Consider the following 12306-nt stretch of genomic DNA (forward strand, 5'->3'; position numbering starts at 1 on the left):
CGGGATCAGGGCGGGATCAGGGCGGGGCCCACCCCTTTACGCTGCTGCCCAATCATTGCTGCTCAGTTGGTCAGCCACCAATCGCTAGAGCCCGAATGAAAGCACACCCGCCAATCACGAGTTGTGTCTCCGCGGCGGCCCAGCCTCGCTTCTCCACCCACCTACGTCGCGGGAAAGAGGGTGAGTACCGCTTCCTTCCGCCAATCCCCGCAGGCCACAGCTAGCTTTCCCGCTCGCCCCCTTTCCGTCAGCAATATAGGTTGCCCCCGGACAGCCAGCCAATCAGGAGCGCGGTAGCATCTTGCCCTCGCTCTAAGGCAGCTAGCGGTCGGAATTTGAGGGAGTTAGCGCTGCCGCCTATCTCTGGCAGCAGGCGGTGGTTTAAAGAAGGTGGCGGGAAGCCGGTGTTTGGTCGAATTCGTCACTCTCATGGTCGCTTGGGTAAGTGCCACGGGGCTGCATTTTCTCTGAAGAGGAGCGAGAAGGGGTGGCACTGGCTGAGGCCTCATCGCCGGGCGCTGGAGCGGCCCGATGGAGCAAAGTCTCCGGTGGGCCGCGAACCTCCACCCTTAAGGTTCCGGCATGCAGCGGGGGCGCGGGGCCTGCTGGGAGCCAGTCCTCAGGCCGGAAGTGGTTCCTACTCCGTTGTTTCTGGAGCTCTAGCTGCTCTACTCGCTGAGGTGTCCTGGGCACCTCCCGCGTTTCACCTGTAAATATCTATTGAAACCGTACTCATCCTGCCCTCAGGAAATCTAAGGCTTGCGGAGAAGATAGGCCCGTGATAATAATATCCTAAAGTAGGACTTGGCCAGTGCCCGAAGAGAGGTCCTGATGGGAATTCAGAGGAGGGGGTGGGTCCCCAGGGAAGTGTATTTAAACTGACCCTTGCAAGATATTTGGCCAGGCATCTTCTCTTGAGGGAAAGACATCACAGGGAAAGGCCATAGCTTGGTTTGGTTGGAACAAAGAGTAGTCAGATCGTGGCAGGCAAAGTTAAGAATATTATACTTTATTCGGTGCGTTATAAGGAAGCACTAAAGGTTGTTGGAACAGGGAGTGGCCTCGTCTGGTAGTATATAAGGAAGGAATTAAGTAAAAGGCTGGAGAGAGTGGTTTTTAAAAAGGATATGAATGGGTAATTTACAGAAGGAGAAACCTTAAGAGTTAATACGTTTCAAGTGGTGCTCAACTTTACTGGCAGTTGGAGAAACGCACATGAAAATATTTTTACCTGCACCCCAAACATCACCCTCACAGCCTATTGATAAATCAGTGCTGAATGTTTTGCCTACCCTGGTAAGCAAAACACCTTGACAGAGCTTTGGCAATGTCTTGTAGGGATGACAGGCAAGATTGGAGTTTTTTGAGAATCGCAAATTTGGTTTAAGGTGGATTTTTCAATTTGGAGGCTTGATTAGGATTGGGTAGAGCTCATGAAAAGCAGTCCAGCATTGGTAGAAACAGCTGAGGCAAGGGTTTCAGAGAATCTTGCTGTACAGATTGTTGGTGCTTAGCATTTCAGAGTTGATCAGTCTTTCCGGGGGCTCATAATGAACAATCAAGCCGTTTGGACAATGAAAATATTACTCAGGTCTCCTAGAATGGTAGAGTCGTGCTAATGTAAACAGTAAGCTGTTTGGGGAGGCAAGGAGACTGTCGATAGTTGCAGTCCTCTGTGTCCAGCCTGTGTGGGGGTTAGATGGTTTTGGTTTTCAAAAAGCAACACTGTAAAACAATTTTACAAGATTGGCAAAAATAAGAATTTTGAGTAATATCAAGTGAAGGCAAAGACATGAGAAAGAAATTCTCATATACTGCAAATGGGAGGGTAAACCAGCCTAGCTGTACTCCCACCTCTAGTGTTCTGGAGAACATTTTAGCGGTATTTAGTGAAATTATGTATGAGTAAACTCTGTGGCCCAGCAACTATGGACAGTGGACACATGAAGTACGGTATACGCATATGGTAAAATTAATGGAATACTTCAGTTAGAACCAATGAAGTGGGGCTTCCCTGGAGGCGCAGTGGTTAAGAATCCACCTGCCAATGCAAGGGACACAGGTTCAATCCCTGGTCCGGGAAGATCCCACATGCCGCAGAGCAGCTAAGCCCGTGTGCCACAACTACTGAGCCTGCACTCTAGAGCCTGTGAGCCACAACTACTGAAGCCCACGTGCCTAGAGCCCGAGCTCCACAACAAGAGAAGCCACTTCAGTGAGAAACCTGTGCACGTCAACGAAGGGTAGCCCCTGCTCGCTGCAACTAGAGAAAGCCGCGCACGCAGCAGTGAAGACCCAGTGCAACCAAAAATAAAAAAAGAACCAATGAAGTAAAATAACAGTGAAGTGTAATAACATGAAGTGATTGCAAACATAATGTAAAGCAAACCACACATAAAGAAAACTGTATTTTTCAAGACTATACAGTTGACCCTTGAACAACGTGGGGATTAGGGGTGCCAATCCACCCAGCAGTCAAAAATCCTTGTGTAATTTAGAGTTGGCTCTCCATATATGCAGTTCTACATTCACAGTTTCAAGCAACTGTGGGTTATGTAGTACTTTAGTATTTACTACTGAAAAATATCCACATATAACTGGACCTGGGCAGTTCAAACCCATGTTATTCAAAGGTCAACTGCATGTCTAAAACCTGTTAAAGGTGAATTAAAATTAAAGATGAACTGAAAAGGCATACATTAAAACACTGGAGTAGGTTCCTATGGGCGATGAAAGAAAATAAATAAGAGAGGACCTAGCATGGACCAAATATAGAGTGCTATGAAATAGGAAGTATTATCACTTCAATTATGCATATGTGAGGTCCTTAAAAAGGAGGAAGAGTGGTTAGTAATGGTCAGATGATGAAGGTCCTTGTAAGCCATATGAAAGAGTTTGAAATTGATCCTGAAGGCATAGGGTAGTGTTGAAATCAAAGTCCTGTTAATCCACAGAATCCTCTCCACAAGACATAGAAGAGAAAGCAGTTTTATTACTGAATAAGCATATCTGGATTACAGTGCATTATAGGTGATCTGTGAATGAGACGACAAAGACAGAAAGAAATTCTACCCTATTTTATACAGCTAAACCATTACAACCATTCTATCTTTAGCCATTACATAAGTTCTCAAGATTAACAGCATCTTGTCCCATAAAAAGATGTGACTGCACCACTTGCTTCAAATTATTTCATAAGGTTCATCCTAAATTCACCTGGTAATTGAGGTAGCCATTTTTTTTAGCTAATTACTTTGCAGGAATAATGAAACTATCAATACTTTTATTTCTATGACAAGTATATGGTTACAGCTCAGAAAAAGGTCCCTAGGTTAAACACCCACAGTGACAGGGAGATAGGAGTGCTATTTTCCTAGATGTTTACATTTAAAAGGAATGTCTCCCAGACCCTTGAGAAAACATCAGGCTTGCTCAGCTTCTAATGGGATATTTTTCAGATGGCAAGGTTGGAAGGACAGGGGAGTTGAGGACCTTGGCAAGGGAGCCGTTGAAGTGATGGATCATGGAGCTTAAAATGGAGAGAGGAAGAAGTGAGGTGGGAGAGACTGAGAGCTAGAAAAAGAAGATCAGAGGGCTGAAAGTCTTGACGATTAAGGTATAATATGAATATGCGAATGAGCGTTGGAAGACCAGCATATGAGGTTGTGGTCAAAAAGTAGGAGCAGCTGGGGAAAGAAGTTACAAATATCAATCGCCATGTGGCTAAAAGAGTGGAGACGAAGATCATCGAAACTCAAGAAACTGAGTCTCTAGGGCATTGGTAAGATCATCCATGTAAACTTGAAAGTTGTCTGGGATGATAGAATTCCGAAGGCTGATCCATAGGCCAGAAGCCTCAGTAACTGAGAGGTGAGGGAAAAGGACAATGAGGAGGAAGAGGGAGGTTACAGGCTGATGGAAAGAGCCTCAGCGAGGCGGCGTTTGTATCCTGCTGCGGATGAGTGAGGCTGGAAGTAGCATCAGGTATCAAGGAACATAAACTTCATATTTTTTTGTCTGCTTCTTTGTTTTGTTTTTGTTTGCTTTGCTATCTGTAATGTCACTTGTTACTTTCATCAGATGATTTTTTTGAACACAAATGAAATTTTTTCTTATTACATTTGCAGATTTTTCACATTCAAAATTAACAAAGCAAAATAAGCCAAGATGTCTGTTGATCCGATGACCTATGAGGCCCAGTTCTTTGGCTTCACACCGCAAACTTGCATGCTTAGGATCTACATTGCATTTCAAGATTACCTGTTTGAAGTGATGCAGGCTGTTGAACAGGTTATTCTGAAGAAGCTGGATGGCATCCCAGACTGTGCGATTAGCCCAGTCCAGATTCGTAAGTGCACGGAAAAGTTTCTTTGCTTCATGAAAGGACGTTTTGATAACCTTTTTGGCAAAATGGAGCAGCTGTTTTTACAGTTGATTTTGCGTATTCCCCCAAACGTCTTGCTTCCGGAAGATAAACCTCAGGAGACGCATCCTTATAGTGAGGAAGAATTCCAGCTTCTCCAAAAAGAAATTGAACAGTTACAGGAGAAGTATAAGACTGAATTATGCACTAAGCAGGCCCTTCTTGCAGAATTAGAAGAGCAAAAAATTGTTCAGGCCAAACTCAAACAGACATTGTCTTTGTTTGATGAGCTTGAAAATGTTGGCAGAGACCACGGGACTAGTGATTTTAGGGAGAGCTTGCTGTTCCTGGTCCAGAACTCCAGAAAACTACACAATATTAGAGACAATGTGGAAAAGGAAGGCAAAAGACTGAAAATATCTTAATGTCTAAATAATAAAAGGAGTTTGTCAGAATGTGGAATGATAAGGGGTTTATATCAATGACCATTCTGATCCTAGTGAACTGTGTACTTTGGGGGCGTCTTCTTTGTTCACTCTTTCCTGTATTCCACGGCCTCCTCTTTTTTGGTCCACTCTCCTGAAGCATCTATGCACTACCTTGAACTAATCTTGGAAGCATCTGTGCTTAGCAGCCTCTGATGGGTGGCAAGGGATTCTTGGTTCAATAACGACTCATTTGGGGACATGGCTGAAGAAGTAAAGCTTTCCCTGGCCATTTAAAGATATTTGTAAAAGTTGTACCTTGGTCGTTAGTCCTCTGTAACCTTGATCCTTTTGCCTTACTCTTTGGATGAGACCAAATGAGAAAAAGGTTAAGTGGACATCTTCTTTATTTTTTTTATTATTATTATTATTTTTTGTGCTACGTGGGCCTCTCACAGCTGTGGCCTCTCCCGTTGCGGAGCACAGGCTCCGGACGCGCAGGCTCAGCGGCCATGGCTCACGGGCCCAGCCGCTCCGTGGCATGTGGGATCTTCCCGGACCGGGGCACGAACCTGTGTCCCCTGCATCGGCAGGTGGACTCTCAACCACTGCGCCACCAGGGAAGCCCGGACATCTTCTTTATTAACCAGCCACTGCACTGTGGGACAGCCAACACAGACTGCTTGTTCTTGCCCAGTAACTTTTCTCACACGGGGACTTTAATAACTCGTTGAAGGAAGCAAGTAGCAGAAAAAACAGCTATGACCTTTAGAAAGAAGAAAGAAGTTATTTTGTTTCTAAAATAAATCCTTTCCATGACCAAGGCCTTGGTGAGGTTAAAGACTTTACTGTCTTGGAGCCCAGCAATGGAAGACATTGGACAAAAAGGAAGCAGATTTCACTGACATAGAAAAGGAAGCCTGGAACATATCCAATAGCAAAATTTCTATTAACTGACTATAAGGTATTTATACCTTTTTTTTTTCATGCTTCAGTTAGTTTTGGAATCTGCCTTGTACCTAATATTTAATTATTTATTCACACTCATAAGCATCAAATATTTAGTACTCTCAGTGATAAATTTTAGCCGTGTCTTGTGTTTAAATTCAATGGAATCTAATATTTCCTTTTGTAACTAATCCACGTAAAATGTTAGATCACCCAAGGAAAGGGGAGAGATAGCAATAGTTGCTCTTAACGTATTACTTGCCTTCCACGTCTTCCTAAAGAACAGTATTTGGAGTTTCTCCTTTATATAGAAGTGTAACTTAGGGTGTTAATATTTGCAATTAAATATTCATCAGTTTAGGAAGCCTGTGTTTACCTGGAATATGTTTATTATCAAAGAGTCCTTTTTTCCAATCCTGTACATTAAATATATATGTTTTTAAAGCATCGATTTGTGATTTTCTGCTGTATATAATGTCATGGTATGCGTCCTTCAGTATGACTTTTTACCCAAATGATCATTTATTTTTATTTTTTATTTTTGCATTTGGAGCTTATTTAAAATCTCCTAGTGTAGTGGGTTGAATGGTGATCCCCCAAAAGGTATGTCCATGTCCTAATTCCTGGAATCTGTGATTGTGCCTTATTTGGAAAAATGGTTTTGTAGGTAAAATTATGTTAAGGATCTGGAGATAAGGAAGTCATCCTGATTTATCTGGTTGGGCCCTAAATCCAATGACAGGTGACTTTATAGAGGGAGATTTGAGACAGACAAGGAGGAGGCCTTGTGACCACAGAGGGAGATTGGAGTGATGCAGCCACAAGTCAAGGAATGCCAAGAGCCACCGTAAGCTGGAAGAGGCAAAGAACAGGTTCTTCCCTAGAGCCTCCAGAGGGAGTGTGGCCCTGCTGACCCCCTTCTTTTAAATTTCTGGCTTCCAAAACTGTGAAAGAATACATTGCTGCTGTTTTAAGTCACTAAGTTTGTTACAGTAGCTGCAGGAAACTAACATACCTAGTGAAATTAGAAATTAAGGTATTCATAATGATGTAGGCTGCTTATTTATTTTTTTAAATTTATTTATTTAATTTATTTATTTTTGGCTGCATTGGGTCTTCATTGCTGCACGCCGTCTTTCTCTAGTTGCGGCGAGCGGGGGCTACTCTTTGTTGCGGTGCGCGGGATTCTCATTGCGGTGGCTTCTCTTGTTGCGGAGCACGGGCTCTAGGCACGTGGGCTTCAGTAGTTGTGGCACGCGGGCTCAGTAGTTGTGGCGCACGGGCTTCGTTGCTCTGCGGCATGTGGGATCCTCCCGGAGCAGGGCTCGAACTCGTGTCCCCTGCATTGGCAGGTGGATTCTTAACCACTGCGCCACCAGGGAAGCCCCCTAGGCTTCTTATTAAGGAAACAACAGCTGAGATCTGCTTGGCCTCATTATATATGCAATAATATGGTTTGTTTGGATACGGTTAAAATATGGACCTGACTTGGATAGAAGGGTGAAATCCATAGTATTTAGAACTCGAGTCCATTACATGTTGAGTAAGTGCTTAATGCTTGTTGGATATTAATACTGTGACTATTTGTCATAGTAGTGTCTCTGCAGGAATAAATTAATATACTTGGCCCCATTGTCCTCTAATAATTAAATTCCTCCCTCAAAACTTCAGAAATAAATCAGGATAACAAATACTTGGTTACCCACTCTGCTTCATTGCCTCATCTCCCATCCAGCATCAGTCTTATCCAATTTCCTACTTCCCTCTACATTAGATCCTATGATTTTGTAATATCAAACCTTCAATTTCCCGGGACTTCCCTGGTGGTCCAGTGGCTAAGACTCTGTGCTCCCAGTGCAGGGGGCCTGGGTTCAGTCCCTGCTCAGGGAACTAGATCCCACATGCTACAACTAAGAATTCACATGCCACAACGAAGATTCCATGTGTGGCAACCAAGACCTGGCGCAGCCAAATAAATAAATATTTTAAAAAAACACAGCAGTCTCCCTAGATGCCAATTCCCAAGCTTTCCCTTGCATTTATTTATTCTCCGTCATTATCGTGCCTGCTCCCCACTGTATACTTCCAAATAGACTTTTCTCATCCTGCTGCTGCAGTGACAGGGTTTGGGATGGTATTAATAGAAAGTAAAGAGTGGACACACTACCACTCTTACAGAAGTAAAAAGAATTATAAGGAAATACTATTTAAGACATTCTGCACTCAGTTCTGATGTTGGGAAGGGGACGGTGTTTCCCCATACCACCAAGCACTTTTCATCACCAGGTCAGTGTCCTGCAATTCAGCTCAATTCTGACACTACCTGGAGATAGCATCAGATTGCACAGATTAAGGGTTCAGTCCCACAAGACTGTCCTCCACTGCAGATGCCAATCAGAAGCCTAGGCTACCTGTGCTTCTGACTGACTGGCTATAAATCAGAGGTTCCCAAGACCCCCTCCTAGAGTACAATTAATTTTCTAGAGCAGCTCACAGAACTCAGGAAGCCCGTTTACTCACTGGATTACTGCTTTATTATAAAGGATATATGAGTCAAGAACCAGATGAAGAGATATATGGTAAGGTCCTGAACAAAGGAGCTTCTGTCCCTGTGGACTTTGGGTCTGGCATGGTGGCACATGTAAACATTCTGATTCCCCAACCTGGAAGCTTTCCAAACCCTCTCTTTTTGGGTTTTAAGCAAGCTTCATTACATAAATCATTGGCCATTGGTGATTGAAATTGGATCTCTAACTCAAACCGTATATAAAAATGAAACTCAGAAATGGATCAGAGAGCTAAATATAAGCATTAAAACTATAAAACTCTTAGAAGAAAACATAGGCTTAAACCTTTGTGTTCTTGAATTAAGCAACAGTTTCTTAGAGATGACACCAAAAACAAGGAGCAAAGGAAAAAAATAGATAAGATGGACATCATCAAAATTAAAAACTTTTGAACTTCAAAGATACCATCATGAAAGTGAAAAGACAAACCACAGAATGAGGAAATTTTTGCAAATTATATCTGATAATAGACATGTTTAGAACATATAAAGAACCCATAGAATTCAAGACAAACAGCCCGATTTAAAAATGGGTAAAGGATCTGAATAGACATTTCTTCAAAGAATATATACACTTGGCTAAGCAAATGAAAAGATAATCCAACATCATTAGCCATCAGGGAAATGCAAATCAAAAGCACAATGAGATACCACTTCATGCTCACTAAGACAACTATAACTTTTGTTTTTAAAGGTAAGTTTTGGCAAAGAAGTGGAGAAATTGGAACCATACAGTGTGGTGGGAATGTAGAATGGTGTAGCCACTTTGGGAAGCCAGTACATAATAGGACAAATGTCCAAAATAATTGTTTCTCCCTTTAGCATTTGTGATCTGCTAAAAGTCAGTTTACTAGATGTCTATTATTTTTGCCTGCCCAGTATCCATGGTCTTGATAACTTCAGTTTTCCTTTGGGAAGCTGTCTCTTTCCTATAGTGTGCTGTTTTCATGGGGGCTTCTTATTAAGATGTTTCTTTTGCCTTCTGGCCAAAAGTGGGCATGTGAGCTTAGCTAGGTCACTAAGACTCTCTAGAATTTGATCTTTTTTTTTTTTTTTTTTTAAGAATTTGATTCTTGGGGCTTCCCTGGTGGCACAGTGGCTAAGAATCCGCCTGCCAATGCAGGGGACACGGGCTCGAGCCCTGGTCCGGGAAGATCCCACATGCCGTGGAGCAACTAAGCCCGTGCGCCACAGCTACTAAGCTTGCGCTCTAGAGCCCGCGAGCCACAACTACTGAAGCCCATGCGCCTAGAGCCCGTGCTCTGCAACAAGAGAAGCCACCACAGTGAGAAGCCCGCGCACCACAACAAAGAGTAGCCCCCGCTCACCGCAGCTAAAGAAAGCCCGCGCGCAGCAAAGAATACCCAAGGCAGCCAAAAAAATAAATAAATAAAAAGAATTTGATTCTTGAGCAGCATGGCACAAAGACCAAAAAAATTGTGCCCTTTTGTTTTTATAGTTAAACTCTGGAAAGGCTGTCCATTAGTACTTGCGTGGAGAGGCTGGATATTTTGGATATATTGGAATTCCAGAAACGGGGGGACAATTGAGAGCTCTATATAGGGAGGCAGTGGAGGGGATATGTGATCAAATATCCTGGGACACTTCAACTATAGAAAAGGAAAATTGGCCAGGTCAGACACACATGGATGGTGTGAGGGTAGTGAAAATTTAATTTAGTTAGAAAATATGGGCCAAGCATTGGAGTTCAATGAAATCAGGAATTTCAAGGAGATATGGAGAATTTCAGGTATTTCAGGAATGTCAAGGTATGGGGGCTGGGGGGAAGGATGGGCAGGGAACTTCCCTGGTGGCGCAGTGGTTAAGAATCGCCTGCCAATGCAGGGGACACGGGTTTGAGCCCTGGTCTGGGAAGATCCCACATGTGGCGGAGCAACTAAGCCCGTGCGCCACAACTACTGAGCCCGCGTGCCTAGAGCCTGTTCTTCACAAGAGAAGCCACCGCAATGAGAAGCCCGCACACTGCACTGAAGGGTGGCCCCTGCTCGCCACAACTAGAGAAAGCCCATGCAGCAATGAAGATCCAAAGCAGCCAAAAATAAATTAAAAAAAAATTGTAGCCATCCTAAAAACAAAAACAACAAAAACAGGTATGGGGAAAAGTAAGGGCTAATAGGGGAGAATATGGGGGTATGAGAAGAGAGGTTGATTTTGGGGCTGGGGTGAGCTTAACATCAGGGATAGCAATGACGAGGTGAATGTTAAGGAAGACTGGAGCACAATATTGGGGAGACAGTAATAATCCAAGTATTTGAGGAACAATACAGTGAATCCTGAAATAAAGGGATCAAATGGGGCTGGATATTTAGGAGAATATTGGAGTCAATGTTCTAAGTGCAGAGCAATAGGATCTAATAATGGTATAATCATGGGAACCAGATATTGGAATTTGGGGAAGAAAATGGAGGTCTAGATTTGGTGGCACAGAAAGAGTCATGATATTTGTGGAACAATGTGTCAAATATCAAGGAACAGGGAACTTTGGTTTTGGGAATGGGGGGGCGTTCTATCAGGGGATTAACTGAGGGCAAAATATTGGGGAATCATATCCTGAGTAGTCACTGAAGGACTGTGTGAGGGATAAGAGGGGTTGTGTGAGGGACTTCCCTGGCGGTCCAGTGGTTAAGACTCCAAGCTTCCACTGCAGGGGGTGAGGTGGGAAACTAAGATCCCACATGCCCTGTGGTGCGGCCAAAAAAAAAAAAAAAAGAGGGGATGTATGACTGGGAAACAATGGGACCAAATGTTTGGAGAGCACTGGGCCATGTATTGGGATTCAGTGGTTAGTCAATATTAAAGGACAGTAAAAATCCAATATCCAAGATTGAAAACTGGAAAAACAGAGAGAGGTACATATTGTGGTAACTTGGAGACTTAATTTTGGGGAATAGTGCCTTTTATTGGGGGAAAATTATTGTAGTAAAGTGTGGCTGCACGGCACAGGCTGGCATTGGGAAATGGTGGATGTCATGCTTTTGGCACTGAAATAAAGGGGCAAGATATTAAGGCATGTAGTGATATGGGATTATAGGAAAACAACTGGGAAATGACAAGGCCCTGACATTAGCAAACACTGAGTTTGTAAAGATACAAGCTGGGTGAATTAGGGTGCAAATTGTAGAGCTCAGTGGGAGGACTGTCCAGGGGCAGAAGTGTCCTGATAATGGAGGCAAGTGGGGACTAAATACTGAGGGGCAGTGAATAATGCCGCAATGGGATAGTGACAGACCTGCTGTTAGGGGACAGTAGAACTGGACACTGGTATGCTATCGGGACGTGATATGGAGAAGATGTCATTTAGAGGCCTGTATAGCTATTTAGTGGAGAGAGATGCTGTATCTTGGAATGCTGGATAATGGGATGAAATTTGTTTCGGAGGGACAGTAGAGATGTTGTGAAGATTATGGGATGAAACTTGGAGCAGACTAGGAAGTCTGGTGGGCCCACTGAATAGTTGGAAATTAATAAAGAACAGAATATAAAGGAGACTGGAAAAGGAGCATTTATTCCATCAGAGGTACCATAATTACAGATATTTCCAAGTAAAGTATATGCAGTATTAGAGCGTTATGTTCTGACATTTAACATTCATGTGTAAACAGAGATGGCAGGTGGGTAAATAGCCTGCCAAGGTGCGTTTTGGTGTTAGGTCTTTTGGGTATGAGACGACAAACCCCTAGGGGTTGGGTAGTTTCCTAGCACGAATTCTTATCAATGAGAGACTCCCTCACCCCCTTCATCTTGGGCCCCATAGCTCTGGAAGGGCTCTGGGCCAGGATGAAGCCCCCCCAGGTCCCCAAAGACAGCAATGACAGCCCCCTGTAGACCCCAGCGCCTCATCCCGCGCAGCGTGCAAGCTCTGGGCGTGCGTCTCTGGAGGTCTACAGCCGTTGGTCCCAAGCCGTCCAGGACACGACGAGACTGTGGCTTCCTGGCAGGACAGCTCCTTCGGCTGTGTCTCGGCTCGGCCCGACATCGGTAGC

General features: G+C 43.8%; 1 protein-coding gene across 1 annotated transcript; it reads left to right on the top strand.

The window, feature by feature from the left end:
* Positions 1 to 183: 183 nt before the first annotated feature.
* MIS12 (MIS12 kinetochore complex component) lies at positions 184 to 6183 on the top strand. The gene is made up of 2 exons (XM_022596033.3): positions 184 to 441; positions 4128 to 6183. Exon 2 carries the CDS (start codon positions 4168 to 4170, stop codon positions 4786 to 4788), a length of 621 nt encoding a protein of 206 aa, XP_022451741.1. The 5' UTR covers positions 184 to 441; positions 4128 to 4167; the 3' UTR covers positions 4789 to 6183.
* The last annotated feature ends 6123 nt before the right edge of the window (positions 6184 to 12306 follow it).

This window comes from Delphinapterus leucas, chromosome 19, assembly GCF_059928025.1.
Source record: "Delphinapterus leucas isolate spDelLeu-1000000601 "Yukka" chromosome 19, BTC_Dleu_Yukka2, whole genome shotgun sequence".
Classification (NCBI taxonomy): Eukaryota; Metazoa; Chordata; class Mammalia; order Artiodactyla; family Monodontidae; genus Delphinapterus; species Delphinapterus leucas.